At 41.3% G+C, this 17,497-nt stretch overlaps 1 protein-coding gene across 1 annotated transcript in view; it reads right to left on the reverse strand.

The window, feature by feature from the left end:
• LOC102198766 (protein sidekick-1-like) overlaps positions 1-17,497 on the reverse strand; it is a 173,933-nt gene that overhangs the window by 16,604 nt on the left and 139,832 nt on the right. The window contains exons 27-31 of the mRNA XM_005750208.2: positions 13,829-14,023; positions 5,321-5,522; positions 1,204-1,307; positions 980-1,050; positions 48-183 (exon numbers count right to left, since the gene is read on the reverse strand). Of these exons, the coding sequence (XP_005750265.1) occupies positions 48-183; positions 980-1,050; positions 1,204-1,307; positions 5,321-5,522; positions 13,829-14,023 (708 nt within the window). The remainder of the gene's footprint in view (positions 1-47; positions 184-979; positions 1,051-1,203; positions 1,308-5,320; positions 5,523-13,828; positions 14,024-17,497) is intronic.

Raw genomic sequence — 17,497 nt, forward strand, 5'->3', positions numbered from 1 at the left:
GGGGGGGGTAAAGAGCAGTTGTTTCCTTTAGTAGCAGAAGTACTCACTTGTAATGAGGGCACTTGTGTTGTTTTTGGTTGTCTGGACTTCTGCTTCGGTGAGAGTGGAAGCGTTTGCCGGGAGCTCTCTATAATAGAGCCGGTATCCAGTCAAAACTCCATTAACGCTGTCATCGCTGGGACGCTGGAAACATACAGACACACACACAAGCACGTGTTAAAACAAACAAACAACAAAAACAATGCTACTTTCTCAAAAAGAGATTTCTAAGCTTCTGAGAACTTTCTGTGTGTGTGCTTATTTTCATTTCCTTTGTGTAGTACAGCAACAGTCAGGACGCTGACAGGCTGGCAGAGCAGTATTTTATCAGCATGTCCACTTTAAGGGGCTGCTGGATTGGTCTGGCTGTAACTTGCACAAAGAAAGTGATGCTTCAGTAGGTTTGGCACTCTTGTAAAGGATGATGAAATTGCTGGTGACTTTGTTTTTTCATTGCCTCCTTCTGCTTTGACGTAAAGCCACAAGGATGAGAGAAGACATTTCCAAGTAGAAGAGGAAGAAAGACAAGGAGTGAAGTAGCCGGGCTCTATGTACCATCTTCCCCTCTTTTTTTTGCCTGTGTTGTTGAATGTTACTGATAGCTGAGGGATTCTTCTGCCCTATAACATCTCTCCTGCTGGTATATACTCATTAAGAGATAAACATTTCCCCCCATCTCAGGACTGTGTGTCCATCTTAGTGCCTGCTTTGCCCTCCTGCCATTTTTCCAATCTTTCTTTTCTCCTCTCTGACCTCTCCTGCTTCAATATATAACAATAATTACACCCAAGAAATAAAACACATGCAGTACAAATTAACACAGAGGCTGTAAGGGGTTTTATCCTCAAAATAAGTAAATAACGTGCACCCGAACCATATGTTTTGTTGTGCGGCTTTGTGTTTATCAGGGATTGTTGGTGTGTCAGAAGTCTGAACTTACCTTCCAGTGCACCAGCACTGAGGTAGTAGTTGTCGGCTTCACTGAGAGAATCACTGGAGGCTCATTAGGCACTGGAAAGAAAACACAGAGAGAGCGTGGAGAAGAAAAAGAAAAGTCAGACACACTGCCCATCCCCTTACATCATATAATGTTTTCAAATCCACGTAATGCACCGTCTTCCCACTTCTTTTCTCCCATACAGTGTCAGCATCCCAGTTTCTCACCGTCCTGCAAAGTGGTGGCAGCCTCCGTCTCTCTGCTGGGGACGCTGTCTCCTACGTCATTGGTGGCAACCATACGAAACTTGTAAGAAGTGAAGGGCTTCAGCCTTTAAATCCAAGTACACACATATAAGAATTATTTAAAAAAATGTATTTTGACCAGTTTTAGCAGGAAAAGCAAGCGATACGAGATTCAACATCTTTTCAAAGGGATGAGGTAATGCAAATCTCATTGCATTCCTCCAATCCCAACTCCAATAAAGCTGGGATGCCGTGTAAAAAGTAATCTGTAATTTAAAAAAAAAAGTTTTTAAATTTGGTGGCAGCAACAAAAAAGTTGGTACATGGCCATGTTTACCACTGTGTAGCATCTCCTCTTCATTTAACAACAGTCTGTAAATGTCTGGGAAGTGAGGAGACCAGCTGCTGGACATTTGGGAGACGAATGTTGTTGCATCCTTGTCTGATACAGGATTCTAGCTGCCCAGCAGTCCTGAGTCTTTTTGTGTTTTTCGTGCCAGGATGCTCCAAATGTTTGCAGTTGGTTAAAGGGCTTGAGTGCAGGTGAGCATGTTTAGCATCGTCTTGCAGAAACATGCATGGCTATCCCTAAAAAATATCTCTGGATATCTAGATATACCTTTCACTTTTCCAGACGTGCAAGTTGACAATTCCAAAGGAACTAAGGTACTTCCATATGATTTATTGCTCAGGACATCAGCCCCATGTTTACAAAATTTCTTTCAAATAATTAATAAATAAATTCATCCGGCCACAGAACAGTCTTCCCCGTTTTCTCAGTAATTTTAGATGAAAGTCTTTAGCCCAGACAGACAGCAGCATTTCTGGATCATGTTCACGTATAGTTTCTTATTTGTATGATAGAGCTTTAATTTGCAATTGTGAATGACAATTCATTATGAACTGTGTTCACAGACAATGATTTCTGGAAGTGTTCCCGAGCCCATGCAGTGATTTCCATGATAGCATCATTCCCATTTTTAATGCAGTGTTGCCTGAGGCCCTGAAGATCACAGGCATCCAGTAGTGATTTTGTGCCTTGTCCCTTGCACATAGATTTCTGTGTTTCAGTTTTCTGATTAACCTCTGCCCATCTTTCTCATTTCGGAGAAACTCCACCTCTCTAAAATGCTCATTTTTATACCCAATTATGTTACTGACCTGTTGCCAGTCAACCTAATTAGCTACAAAATGTTCCTCCAACTGTTTCTTTATAATTACTTACTTTTCTAGCCTTTTGTTGCCCCATGCCAACTTTTAAAATGTGTTGCTGTCATAAAATGAGATTTTTCACAAAATTGTAAAATGTTTAAAAATCCAATATGATTTCAATGTTCTTCCGTACCACAAAAATAAAATACGGATTTATGAGATTTTAGAAGCAATAGCTGCATTCTGTTTTTTATTTACATCTGACACAGTTACCTAACAGGTTTTTTTATATAAAACCACAGCAATGTACTCATTATTTTGCAGAAAAAGCAATTTTATAAAAACTCCTACAAAAAGCCTCTTGTGTAAAACTGTAAATAGACAACTGGACATGTCGGTACAAAGCTGAATGTGACATATCTCCGCGAAAAGCCTCCTCAGGAGGAGCCCTGCCTTATGTGCATTGATCAAATGTGGCCAGCGATAACTTCTGACATGTCTCGGTGGATGCACCGACTCTTAATCCAACTCTCATGCTTTTCTGTTTACTTGAAAGATGTACCATTGCTGAGCACTGTGCCTCAATAACTCCCCTTAGCAATAGGCTCGTGCTTTAATCTCTTATTGCTTTTTGTGACAGTGGCGAGGATGCTGCTGCTGATGGCAGGAAAGCTGGCCAGAGTACCAGCAGCTCTCCTGCTGAGAAGTGGCTCACTGGGAAATAAAGAAAAATATGAGAAGACTTGTAAAATGTGACTCCTTTCGGTGTCTGTTCGGGTACAAATGCTCTGCGATATTGTAATTTAATAGAATGCTAATTTGAAAGGCAGAGATGAATAACAATTGTCAAATTTTCCTCTGCACAGAAAGACAAAATGAAAAACAAATAAGATAAGTGGAAGGCAGAAGTGTTCTTGGCTTTTCAATATAATAACTAACTAAAAGTAATTCCACTACTCCCCACATGTCTACCTGCAAGGGTTTTCCCTCGACACAGGAGATTGCACAGGGCCAGTCTGAAATCCAGCAGGTGACAGGAAAACTGCTCCAGTCTCTTGTTGTATAATTATGAGCCTGGGCCCAATGATGGACAACTAAAGGCCCTGTGGGGCTGTGGTTATCATTGGAATAGAACATCAAAGGCACCAGGCTTAAACAGGGTGGGCTAACAGCACTGGGAGGACGTTAAGGACAATGTGTGAAAGTGTGTGTTTACTGTATATGTGTGTCTGCACATCAGCCTGGGGACTTCGATGTTTTGGTTCCCAAGATGTCTTGGTGGAAAACAACAATTAAGGATAGATAAGAAGTGAGTGTGAGCGTGAGCATGTGGAGATGTAAGCTAATTCCTCCATCCGGCGCTCTAATGAGAGCGTTCAGTGATAGAATGAGCTCGAAAACAACAACAGCAGCGACCGCCATCATGGCAGATAGACTCTCCCTGAGGCAGGTTGAAAAAGACTGACGCAGACACATGGAGCGAATGCTCTTCAGCATCTCAAATAGCCCTGTGATAGCTCGTGAAGGAGCACACAAAAACAGCCACGAAGCAGGCACGAACACACACACACACACAGACACCACACGCTGGTAAAGCACCATCATAGTCCTGCTACTCGGACCATCAGGAAGTTGGAGTAGCAATCCGGTCTGACTGCTCTCACCCGCTGCCATCACGAGGGAGTAGAGAACAGAGGGACTGAGAGAGGGGAATGTAAAAGGAAGACATGCAATAAGACTGAAGCCCTCTTGTACAGGATGAGTAGAAGAAAAAATACAAGCCTGATGGTTTTTGAAAGCATTGGCTGTTGATGGATGGAGGGAGAGGAGAGGAGGTGGTGACAGCAAGAGGGATGAAAAATTGTAAAGGAACAGAAGGGACAAAAAGCGCACGCAAACATGAAAGCTCGGAGGCAGAGCGAGTACGAGATGAAAAAATAGAGGTATTAAGAAAAAGACAGAGAGCAGCTCCTGCTGCGCCTGTGTGATTAGGTGACTGAGATCCTCCCCGTTTATGCAGTAATTATGATTACTCTGCTCTCCCTGGTGTTTTTGTTTGGTGGCATGTGTGTATGTTTATTCTCCACCAACCTTTTCTGTACTTCAGCTTCTAAACAAATAAAACTTTCCAGTCTCTATTATAATTCTCCGTTGTTTGCTTTAAATTCACAGCATCTTCTTCTCTCTGTCCACTCCTCTCCCCCGAGGATACATAAACATAAGATTTCTACAGATTGCTTTAATTAATTCAAGTTCAGCGTGTCATGCTAAAAACAATTTTGAATTTGGGGATCTCTAAGGAAGAAAAACTAACAAACAAAAGAGAGCCATCTATATTTTTTATTGCCATTTTCTCTAAGCCTGAGATAATCTTACTCACTCTTACTGATACTGCTGCTTTACTTTCAGTCTGACTGAAATAGCCCATGAAGGCATATTTTACTGGCTTATTAGATATATTCATTTTAATCCTTTTTTACACGTTACCCTGCTGTTTGTCCACCTCAGCCTGCTGGTACTGCAGTGTGCCACTCTCCTTATTGCTGGGTGGCTGTGAAAAATGACTCGACGGCACCTGTGACTATTCTGTTGTGACACATGGGTTTTGGTATCCCTCCAAAAAAAGAAGCTGTCTTAAACATGTCATTCCTGTCTTTGAGATCAATGTAATATTCAGCCACCAGCGTGATATTTTTTGTCGCCGCAGACTGTCACTTTCTCCGGATCAGTGACAAACACTGCAACTTGGCCAGTAGCCAGTCATGCTGACATTTGCAGTTGTGAGAGACTGTTAGAAAAATCACTTTTTCTTTTGAGTTTTTGGTGTGAAAAGTGTAATAAAAAAACAAAATATTGCACTTTAAACTGTCTATATATGAAGTGCCACAAATTCAAAGGGTGATGTATCAACCACTGCAGCTGTGCGTATGTGCATGTGTGCGTGTACCTGTCAACAGTCCAGGAGGTCATGTTATGCAGGATGTCAGCTGTGTGGGTTTTCCAGTCGCCGTTGGGCAGCTCCTTGATTTGCAGAGTAAAGTACCTCAGCGGCGAGGAGGCTGAGCCACCGGTCACCCAATGGATGCGGAGTTGGCGAGATTCAACCTCATCTTGAGGAACGGACAATTTCCTGGGTGGGAGGGGACGCTCTGTAGACACGGATAGGAGGTGTGAAGAGGCGAGATAATAACATGAGAGAGAAGGTGGAACAAGTGATGTGACAAAGATAAGAACAGTGGAACTGAAGAGGAGGCAGGCGCATGAAATAAACGAAGCTCCATGTGCAAAGGCTTCGAATATTTCCACAGCAGCAAGTCCAACGCTTTCTTAGGCCAGAACTCAGCTGGAGGGATGAACACAAGTTCTCCAAAAGAAAGAAGAGAGAGCACTTAAGAGCTCTGAAAACCACAGTCAGGATCCACATCTTAAAAGCAGTCAGTATGGCCGTGACATAAGTACACACACGCACACAAGAAGCCAGGTAAGTCAGAGAAATCGGGTTATGTAGGGCATCAGAAAATGTGATAAAAATAAAGAGTTGCCTGTCTTCTTCTTTTACAACCATGCCCTCAACTATTGTAACTGCAGAGAGTACTGTAAACATGCGCAAAGCTTTAATGTAAAGATCTTTTCTTTCATCTGCTCTGCTAAGACATGGATTTTGTCTTTGTCATGCTCATCTTTACAGTCACCATGAAATCAGTTTTCTGGGCAGACATCTAGCTGCAGGGAAATGTGGTTTCTTTGATCTTTTACCTTGATTACAGGGAACTAGTCTCTTGTATAAATGATGTTTAAGAAATAAGCCTGCTGCACACAGCAGGTCACTCAGACGCCTGGATATTTGCAGGACAAATGGAGATAAAAATGGACAATCTGCTGCAAATATTTCTGTTGCACAAGGCACGGGCAGCCCACATTTATGTAACATGTGCATCAGCGTGAAAAAGTGCTGCCATGCAAACACGTGTTTAAATGAAACAAGACAACTAACTACTGCGGCATCAAAGAAACCATTTCTCAACAGATTGCTTGTGTGTGTGCGCGTGCGTGCGTGTTTATCTGTGTCTTAGCTATTCAATTACAGGATGAAAGATGGCTCTGGGAGTCAGTGTCTTTGTACAACTGTGTTCACCGTACCTGTGCGATTAGCAGTACCTGTGCAGGCACACAAACAACAACACACGGCTGGGGGCAAAACTGTCTAATTTCAGGGGCTTCGGGTTATCGATTAAGTCTGGAAATAAAAGCATTATTGATTCTCTCTGAAGTTTAATTAATCTGCACTTATTTTCTCAAAACGCACACACAACCGCACACCCAGGCAGGCTCGGCTTCCTTCATTCATCCTTATCAAAAGTAATTTGATAATTTGATTTGATCTGTTTGTCTCCTTCTTCCCGCACTCCCCCTGCTCTGCGCTCCCTTCAAAATGTGACTATTCTCTGCCCTCTTTTGTCTTTCTGATACCATCTGTGTCTCCCTGTCTGTTCCCCTTTTGTTCTGCTCCACAGTTAAGATCATGTTCTGATAATAAACTCATAATTGCGAGAACAAGTTTGGCCCTTTCAGCACTTGCATATTATTTCTACACGAGGGAAGGAGAGGAAACACTGGGTTTTTAGTAGAGATGGAACGATACCACTTTTTTATGACCGATACCATCCATCCATTCGCTTCCGCTTATCCTTTTCAGGGTCGCGGGGGGCGCTGGAGCCTATCCCAACTGTCATAGGGCGAAAGGCGGGGTACACCCTGGACAGGTCGCCAGTCTGTCGCAGGGCCAACACACAGGGACAGACAACCATTCACACTCACATTCACACCTAGTGACAATTTGGATTAATCAATTAACCTATCCCCACAAGCTGCATGTCTTTGGACGGTGGGAGGAAGCCGGAGTACCCGGAGGGAACCCACGCAAACACGGGGAGAACATGCAAACTCCACACAGAAAGACCCCGGCCTGATGGAGGAATTGAACTCAGGACCTTCTTGCTGTGCGGCAACAGTGCTAACCACCGTGCCACCGTGCTGCCCGATACCGATATGAATTGAAATTGAATTGAAAGAATGCTTTATTGGCCATATGCAGGTTGCCTTGCAGAGGAATAGGACCCCCCAGACTTACACACACAACAAAGACATCACATGGGAATACAGTCGGAGATCGGCAGCGTTACAGAAAAAACAGATGATACCTTCCCAAAGGAAAAAGTACTATAGCTTACTAGGGTATATTAGATTTAATAGTTATAATATAATACAGTAATGGACTTCTATACATTTTATATCAGATTAAAACTTTGGGTGTAAGATTCAGATAATTATTTATTAAAAGCTAGACATTTTAAATGAGAATAAGAAAGAAAAGTATGTCTTTGTGCCCCCTTTTCCCTGTTAATGCCCTATCGGCCCCCCTGGCTAAACTTTGCTAGATCCGCCCCTGCACAGTTACCAGCCGTCAGCTACGTAGAAAAAGATCCTGGTGTAGAAAGTAATATTAAATAAATTCTAACAACAGCTTATCAAGGTTAAATGTGCTGCTGTTGTTCAGCCACTGGTTTCCTCTTTCTGGTGCAAAGTGGGCCAAAAACAAACAAGAGAAACTGGAGTCGCGACATAAAAGCCATCAGCTGATCATTAAGCAGTTTCATGATTGAAGTAGCAACAGGAGAGGGAGAGAGAGGCAGTTGCTCCATATATTGGTTGTTAAGCTTAACGTGGGAATGCTTTACAAACATTCAGAGATGAACTTACACACTTGCTTTACTTCCCTCTGGGATCACTTCCTCGGAGATGAAACGCTGGTTTGGTAGCGAGGCTACAAATATACACAGCCACTCTATCACGTGAGCACACTGCTCCAACGTGCAACGGTTATGAGCTGAGTTACGCCATGTCGCAAGTTTTGTGAGGTGCTTTTTTGATATTTAATGGATCGGATTACATTTTTTATTTCTCTCCGATAGCCGATCAAGTAATTTACGTCAGTATCAGACCGATACCGATACTTAATATCGGATCGGTCCATCTCTAGTTTTTAGTAGAGGAAAAAGGAAAGATGAAGGGGTTGAAGGTAGCTGAATATGCTATGTTCTCTGTTACCTTCTCAGCTCTCACGCTTTTGGGTACAAACATCAGCAACGATACATATTTCCAAAACGGTTTCTCCCTAAGGCATGCATCCACACACACGTTCACGTGCTCACCCAAAAAGCCAATTTTCTCTTTCTAGGGATTAAGTTGGTCTCTTCAATATCATCAGAAAGAAATCTCTATTAGGATATTCTGTCTATCTCACAGCAAGAATGGGGCATTATGCTACTGAAGTGGAACAGAGAACCACTGAACTCTATTCTCAAGAAATCCTGATAATGACGCTGCGGATGTTATGATATCTGATCCAATTAAAATGCATCACACAAACTGATGGCTGCGAACAGAGTATCTGACAAAATGATTCCAGGTTTCCACAAAATTCACTTAACTGTCATATTTTAATGCTTCTGTAGCATTTCACTGCTTACTCAGTGCTGCTATGCTGACAGAGAAAACAGCAGAGACAGAGAGAGAGAGATCAAGGATGACATATACCAAAGTCAGTGAGCTACGTCGCAACCAAAGCTATTCATGCGTTAGCCCACAGAGACACCAGAACCATTGCAACTTCATTTTTTAAGTGAAATATCACTTACTGTATTTCACTCCGGGAGAAAGCTCGTATTAGCTCTGGAGTGCTCGATCTTCAACACCATCTGCCACATCTTTCCTTCTCCATTTTCTTAATTACTGTACTGTGCAAAAGTCTCAAGCCCCCTCTCAGTTCTTTATACTTGGAAAAAGCAAAATAGATGCAATGATCTAATAAAAAACTGAGTTTGTGCAGTTTCAGTGAGCTTGAAAATAAATATTTGGTATGAGCACCTTTATTCTTCAACACAGTCTGAACTCTCCAAGACAAGCTTTCTTGTCATTTCTTTTCGTAGTCTTCAGGAATAGTTCTCCAGGCTTCTTGGAGGACATTCAAAGCTCTTCTTTGGATGTTTGGCTGCCGTTTATTCTTTTCTCTGTCATGATGATCTCACACTGCGTCAATAATGTTGAGGTCTGTGCTCTGGACCACAACTTCTGTTGTGTCTTTTTGTGTCATACTGAAAAAATGAAGGCAGTCAGATTCTTTCCGGACTGCATTACTTGGTGGATCAAAATCTGATGATACTTTTGTGTTGATAATTTCATAAATTTTGACAAGATCTTCAATACAACAGGCTGAAAACAGCCACAAACTATAATGCGCAAGCAGGAGGTTAAGCAAAAGGTACAACAGCGAATGTCTCCAGTCAAAACACATAAAACACGGTGGAGGCAATCGCTGTTGTACCTTTTGCTTAACCTCCTGCTTGCGCATCCATGAAGACCTGAATCAGAAATTTAAATTTCCCCATTTCCCCTCCTTCAGAATAGCTTATTGACCTCCACCTGTCCACTGACACTATATTTGATGACGCCTCAGTGAACAGTATATCTATTAACTGAGGACCGGTATGCATACGAAGGCGTTGCTTGATTTTTTCTGATTTCCTAAGGACGTGACTGTCAGATACTGTTCATCTGATGTAGACACTTTTTAGGCCTGCCACCTCTTCTATTGTTGTCCACTTTTTCAGTTATCTCCAGTTTGCACACCAAATGTGCAAGGTTTTTGAGTCTTTGTGAATCAACTTGTTGGTATGAAAATACTATTTTATGTTTGTCAAAGTGATTTATGTTTGGCTTTTTTGGTAGAATCAGCTAAAGGAAATGGAACAAATTACATATTTTAAGACAGCCTGCTGGTAACAAAGTCCTCAAAGACATAATTCAAAATGGGTTCTTTGCTAGGTCGTCTGTTCTTTGTAGGCACAACACTGGTTCATCCCTTGAGTTGGGTTCCTTTTTTTTATCCTTGAATGATTTACAAGTCAGTGTGGTGGCTTAACAAACAGAATAACATTGATTTGGAAATGGTCAGGTATAAGGACTAGTGTGAAAACGAGCAAGAAAGAGGCCAATGTCCAAAGAAAAACTTTAAACTTGGAGAACTGTTGCATAAACCCACTTTAGAAAATTACAACAAAATCTGACTCATTGAAAATAAATTATTAGTGAACGAGGGGTTGCTCAAAAGTCTTACACAGTACTGAAACTAATAACAATAGCCAGTCACAAATCCAAACGATATTCAAGTGTTTCTATGTTTTTACAAACCAATGTTTTAACCTTTAAAGATTTAAATTCATGGGTAAGTGAGAAAATAGATGTCTAAGAAAAATGGAAGGTACTAATGTTCAACATATTGAGTTAATGCAGGGTAGTGTTTACAGTTTAATTCAAAGAACTGATATAAAGGTTTACTGGTGACGAGGATTCCCACCACTTGGCTTGATGTACTGTATACTTGTGATGGGGTTGCATTTATTTTAGATTTATTGATGCTTATTCTTCAAATGAGTGAAGCAAAGTTCTTACCTTAAAGGTACTGACAAAAAAACCTAAGCTAATCTTAAGTTACATTAGTCAGACGTTTAGTCATTAGTATCACAGTATCATTTATTTTGAATATATATTTTAAATTATGTTGAAGAAATGTTGTGTTTTATGAATTTTTGATTAATTCAGTTTATAGAAAATCTACTCTGTGGTGATATATATAATTATTATGATGTGACCTACACCGGGATGTGACATTTTGGTCATATAACACAGCCCTAGTTTATATTATTGGTTCAGCTGTTTCCTTCCTTCCTAACGCTGATATAACACAGAGCCATCCATTCATTTCCACCCTCTGCAAGCTTCAGTGTGAAGTCTCTCAAAACTCCGTCATGGAGTGCAACATCAAGTACAAGTACCACCTTATTACCTAGTCCACGTGCAAATACATACCTACCACACTAGGCAGATTTTACTCATTGACGGTTAACATAAAACAGACTGGATTCTTTGGCAGCTGCAGCGTGAATGAGCTGAAGACATGAAAGTGAGAGAGTGAAGCAGCAACATGACGAGCATCACGGCACTCGAATAAGAGGAAGACAAGAACTTTATATTTGCTTCTAAATTGAAGGAAATAAAACTGCTCTTTACTTCTGTAAAAGTCAAATCACTTCAAAAGTGTGTTTTTTTTCTGGCCGTCAGTGACCAGATCATTGTGGGAAGATGTATCTCTTCTGTTTCAGTGTTTTAAAGACAAAACAGTGGGGGAGACCGAGTCCTTGCTAAACTCATACATCTCACCACAGGCACGGGCTGTCATACTCAGCGATTGACTGTGTTTCAATTTTACAATTCTTGTTGTTGTAGCAGCTTATGCTCTGTGATGAGGCCACTGGCTGCTAAAATTAGATAAAACTCTGAAAGGGAAATTAGCAGCTTTTTTTTCATCTCTTAAAGTCAAAATTAACATAAGTGCAAAGTGCTGGTAAAAACTCTTGATCAATAGTAATTACTTTGGGTGAGGATGTAAGATTTATGGCGTTTGGTTCTGACTTTCTGGCCCTCCTTTCGCTCTCCTTTAGAAAAACGACTTCGAGCCTCATTTTCATTCTCACCTACTAAGTGTACAGTTTCCATCCGCCCACAACTGAGCACGGTGCTGTGGATGAGAAATATCCCAGCGTTGCAATCGACAGTTGGTGAGAAAGGCTAATAATCCTGTCTCATTCAACAAGCCAGTTAATTTTGGCGTGTTCAGAGAAAGGTATAAACAGACGGAGTGCCACAAATTTCTTCGGATAATCTACAATTCTGAAAAAGTAACACTTCCCTTTTTAAGTGACAACAGTTACAGTCAGGCCCAGAGGAAATGTTATGAACTCTTGATTTTCATTATACCTCTACAGGAGGGCTAATACCTGGTGGCTTCAATGCCTACATTTACTGACAAGTCCAGGGGAGTTTCTAAATGTCATTTCTTTTTGTTCTATGTCACACACCCTGAAAAGGTCATGCTTTTTATTTTGTGCTAATATTTAGTGCCCGGTAACAATGAATTCGCCATGTCCAACCACAAACTGCTTAGGGCCAAACTTTCCGCTTTCTTTTCTTGTGTCTGAACTCCCTTTCTGAGGAGCAAACATGAACTGCAATGAATTGCACCTTTAATAGCAAGTGATGCTGCAGAGATCACAAAATATGAAAATTCCACACTGCTCCTGCATAACGATTACTGTAAGAAATCTGACAACATAATTATACTGGTAAAATCATTATGGTTGTCCTCTATAATAGAGCTTTCTCACAGCAAACATTTAGAAAATTGCAGTTAAAATTAATAACATTAATCAAGCTGCTCGTGCTTACAACTTTTCCCTGTTTATTCTGGTTTATTTAAGACATTTTATTCCCTTATGCATCACTACAGGTCAATATGAACTGTATTAGAGATTATTACTTTGCTGTGCAATGAATTCCAAATTAGATGCATGATGCATGTATGGAGAGTCTGCAAGACAGAAGCTATTTTAACCGAAAAGCTTACACCCCTTTACTCTTGCCGAAACTCTCCATATATTACTTCACAGAGGAATGATTTTGCAAAGAAGCAAAATGAACAAAGTTGTTATACGGCTCCATTAGTTCTTCTTCAGAATCAGATCACACTGTTCGTGGTGCCAGAGAACACCGAGTAGAGATCTTCACAGCTTACTGTAATTTCGACTTCGTTCTCAAGCTCCAAGCCGCACCATCGGTGACCCCATCAGTCGCATAGTGTTTGCTCGAACATAGCAAAAGATGTGTCCCTGTAGGTCCTTTTCATGCGGTCATTTTGACTCAGCATAAAGAAAAGCAGAGGCACTCGGGAGCTAATAGCATTCATGATGACTCTGTTCCATTAAAGAGTAAGCCCATCAGTGAGCCTGTCTGCCAAGCCCTGAAACTGTCACACACGGGGAATGGTGCCATCATTAAAGAGTATTCTAAGACCAACCTCAACAGCTCTGGATAAAAATTTCAAACTAGCTGCACCAGCCTTCCTGCTGGGTGCAGCTGGTTTAAGTGTTAAATCACCGAGGGTCAGAAGAGACCAGATTTTCGATGGGTTGTTAAGTTTCTCCGTGTTTTTTTTCACACAAACTCAGGTCTTCCATTCTTACCGAGCAGAAGCAGTTTTGTAAGGTGTCATGGAGACAGATCAGCTATCATTACTGATACTGATGGCACCTGTAGCTGCTCTGACATCTCGGAGTATTTGGACTAAAAGAGGCCTGTCGGAAGTCTGCTTTAAAGTCATGAACTACATTTCTGGGAGCAGTGTCAGACACAGGTCATTAAGTCCACAGTGGAGACGGACAGTTTTTGTGCGTCTGCAAGTGATATATGTGAGCCAGCAGGTTGGACTCCTGCTATATTTTAAACAGGAGTGGTTAAAATTAGAGCAGTCAGATCCTGAATATGCGTGAGTGTCCTTTACCTCTGCGTTCAGTGGTAACAACCACAGCTTCCTGTCCTGCACCCCAGCCCACGGCAGTGCGAGCAATGAGTCGGAAAACGTAGCTCTGCTCAGAGGAAAGTCCTGTGACGGTGAACTGCCGAGCATTGGACCCCACCTCCACTGTAGTCCAGCGCAGAGGGTCCCTGCTGTCGAGGCGGTAGGAGATCTGGTAGCCTAGTGAGGGGCAGAAGGAAAGACAGAAGGAGGAGGAAGCTATTTGAAATCTGTGTGAAATTCTTGCGAGTGATTGTGTTCACAGAGCCCACAGGAATCAAAGAGAGCACAATATGAGGCGAAACCCCCCCTGCAAACATAGCTGCACAAAGCCATATCACGCAGCTTCATTTCCACAATAAAACATACAAACAAATATGTTTTTCTTCAGGTCATGAAACTACATTTGAACTCTGTTGGGATTTGATATGTGCAGCTTCTTTCCTTCATACTTACTATTTTCCAAAGACAAAGCCAGGATTTCAGAGCAGAACTCCAGTACACACTCACACATGCTCACGTTCCCCTACTCTCACAGTGTATAAACATATAACCTCTCTGTGTGTACCCTTGGCTGTGACCCATGGTGTACACGGCTCCAGTCTGTTTCTCTGTCTTATGTGCAGTAGGCCATGTAATAACACTAACATCCTTCAACACATGCACGCACGCTCAAACCACTGATCCCTGTCCAAGCTTTCCACAGGCCACTGGCCACTCACAAAGGCTCTTATTATGAAGATTGTATTGTACAGCAAATACACACTAGAAACACACAAGTGTGTGGATGTGATTAGTTCACAGTAAGACTGTCAGGATAATAATCTGCTCAGAGGCACCTAATCTGGTTGTGCGGGTGATAATCTCATCAGATAGTCTGATTAAATGTTAATGTGAATGCTGCACGTGGGAGATTACTGGATAACAGCTAGATCACAAATCCTCCTGCATCGAAACAATTGGGTCATAGCACAGCATTATGTTCTGTACCATCATTAAGCCATTGCTGCTGTCACATACTGGAGGCTAAATCTCTGTTACATTAAGTGATTGCATCACGTTAGAGAAAGCCCTTAGTCCTTTTTTCCATAAGATATAAAATGTATGATGCACTATATTTCATTATGGTTTGCATGAGCAGACTAGCAGACTGTGCATCTAATGTATACCAATTTTTTTTTCTTTGCCTTTAGGGTTTTGAAAAGACTGGAGAGACAGACACCCATGGTATAACACAAGCAGACTGTTTGAAGAGCAGAGCCACAAATGGAGAAAGTGTCACCAGAAGGACACCAGTAAGAGCTGAGAGAGGTTAATTTGATTTAGAAATGCTAAAGGGGATACATGCATATTAAATAAATGATCAGTATGAAGTGAATGATTGACCTTTTGTCTGTAATAGAGTGAAGTGATTGCGTGCAGATTGTTTCTGAATTCGCGTCACTCCAGAATCAGTGTAATGTATATTCCACTGGCTTTTTTTATTTTGTGACTTCACACTCATTTTAGAAAGGGTGATCAACAGTCGACACCAGAGATAAAGGTGTCTATCAAGTCTATGCTGGAAGTGTCCAGATGACTAGTGTTCAGATATTATTGTTCCCTATGTTATTTCTGTCAGAGCATCAAACGCCCTTCTGAACAGTTTTTTTATCCATCTCTGACCAATTACACATCTGCTTCATTTTGCAAAGGCTACCAAAAGAAGGAAATACAATTGTTAGCATCTACAAGAGAAAATCACTTGATAAAAAGACTATAAAGGACTATGATGCTCTATGGTCCTTGTTGGGGAAACATCACAACACATAGTTGTTTACATTATCGTAAGATATGTGGTCTATGATGTCCGGTTCCACCTCAGCCAGGGGTTAAGGGACTGGATCACAATGCATCACGGTAGACGTTCACGCTTTGGTTCAGTGTTGTTCACTGACTGACCAAAAGATCAAGACATGTTTAAACACGGTCAGCGTCTCACTTCTCATCTCATAAACTTTCGTACACCATAGTATTTTAAGCATAGTAGAGATATACAGATTGTTTTCCTTTAGGACCCGTTGAGGGTCTTAAATGAAAAAATAATTTTTTCAGCTTCCTAGTTTTTTTTAAATTTTATTTAGCTTGGATCTATGACTGAAAGCTGAACAGAGAGAGTACCTAATAAGTTAAAATGAGGGTTTTGCAGACCGTCTCAGTTAATCTGTTGTTTAGAGCTGCATTTATACTTCTTTACATTATGTTTCATGACCCTTAAAGAAGTGCTAAATGGCAAAATTATGGATGCATTAATTAAAGTTAGAGGGAATATTGATGCCTTGATTTGCTTAACTAATTAACTTCTGCATTTTTATTGCTACTGTTCTAATTTGTGATATTCTCATAATGTTTTCTTTCTCGTGCAAAGAAAATAATCATCCATCCATCGCTGATTAAATTGCCACACTAATAAAGAGCTGGTAAAGCTTTTGCTTTTGGAGTTATGTGTTTAAAGGATCATTTCACACTAACTAATCTACAAGCCAGCACAGCTAATATAAGAGATTTTTAAAATTCAGACTGAATTTGGGCAGCAGGTAGTGATGCAATGCATGCAATGATGAGCATTTTAGAGGAAATCTTTAAATGTGTGCCTTTGTAAACTTTACAAAGAGACACACTGAAATGCAAACCAATGGGAGAATATTTTTTAGTATGCATTTTAGTACTCAGCATGTAAGTATTTGCAGTACAATTTCCACACATTTGAGAAAAATGTGTCCTCTATTTTATTACTTCAGTGTGTATGTGTGGCTGTATTATATTCATAGAAGGGTGAAAGAACAAAAATGCCTCACTGCACTGTGCCAAATTAGATTGTGCACCTTCTGTAGTCTTGTTTCTCCTCTGTCCACCTTCTGTGTCAGTCCCCCATGGGTGGAGAACCCAAGGAGAAATGAGGGAGTCATGAGGACTAAAGAAACCAGTACTCTACAGACCTTTGTATCTGCATAAACACACACAACACATGCTCAGCAAGGACACAGTAGGGCTGTATGTTTGTGTGTGTGCCTGTGTGATCGAGAGAGTGAGATTTGCCCTCCCACTCATCCTTCTGCTACAGAGTGGTGTCGCACTAAATGTCCTCCCGCTAACAATACAGTCACACATCACTCAAACTGTCCTGTTCAACTCGCTCTCCCACTGAGAGGACAAATACCACTCCTCACCCAGTTACTGCGTACACGCGCACACACACACACACACACACACACACACACACACACACACACACACACACACACACACACACACACACACACCTGTCCCTCCTATCACCTCTATACATCTACTGTCTGCTGTCTCTCCCCTTCTGTTCTCTCTCTTTCCAGCTCAGCAGCTCACACATTTCTTTCACCTCTCCTCCTCTCCTGGAGAATTTTTCCGATTCACACCGCACGGTGATAATGCATGAATCTGCACATTTATTTATAAATATATATAGATGGTCATATTTATTAGGAAAGGTGCCTTAAGCACCTACAGCTGTCTTTTTTCAGGTACAGACACATATACAGAGACAGCGGGAATCTTTTCCATTTTACAGTTTGTACTTGTCACAGTAGATGTGTGTGTGTGTGTGTGTGTGTGTGTGTGTGTGTGTGTGTGTGTGTG

This window comes from Pundamilia nyererei, unplaced genomic scaffold (genome assembly GCF_000239375.1).
Source record: "Pundamilia nyererei isolate P.nyererei 1_Seehausen unplaced genomic scaffold, PunNye1.0 scaffold00265, whole genome shotgun sequence".
Classification (NCBI taxonomy): Eukaryota; Metazoa; Chordata; class Actinopteri; order Cichliformes; family Cichlidae; genus Pundamilia; species Pundamilia nyererei.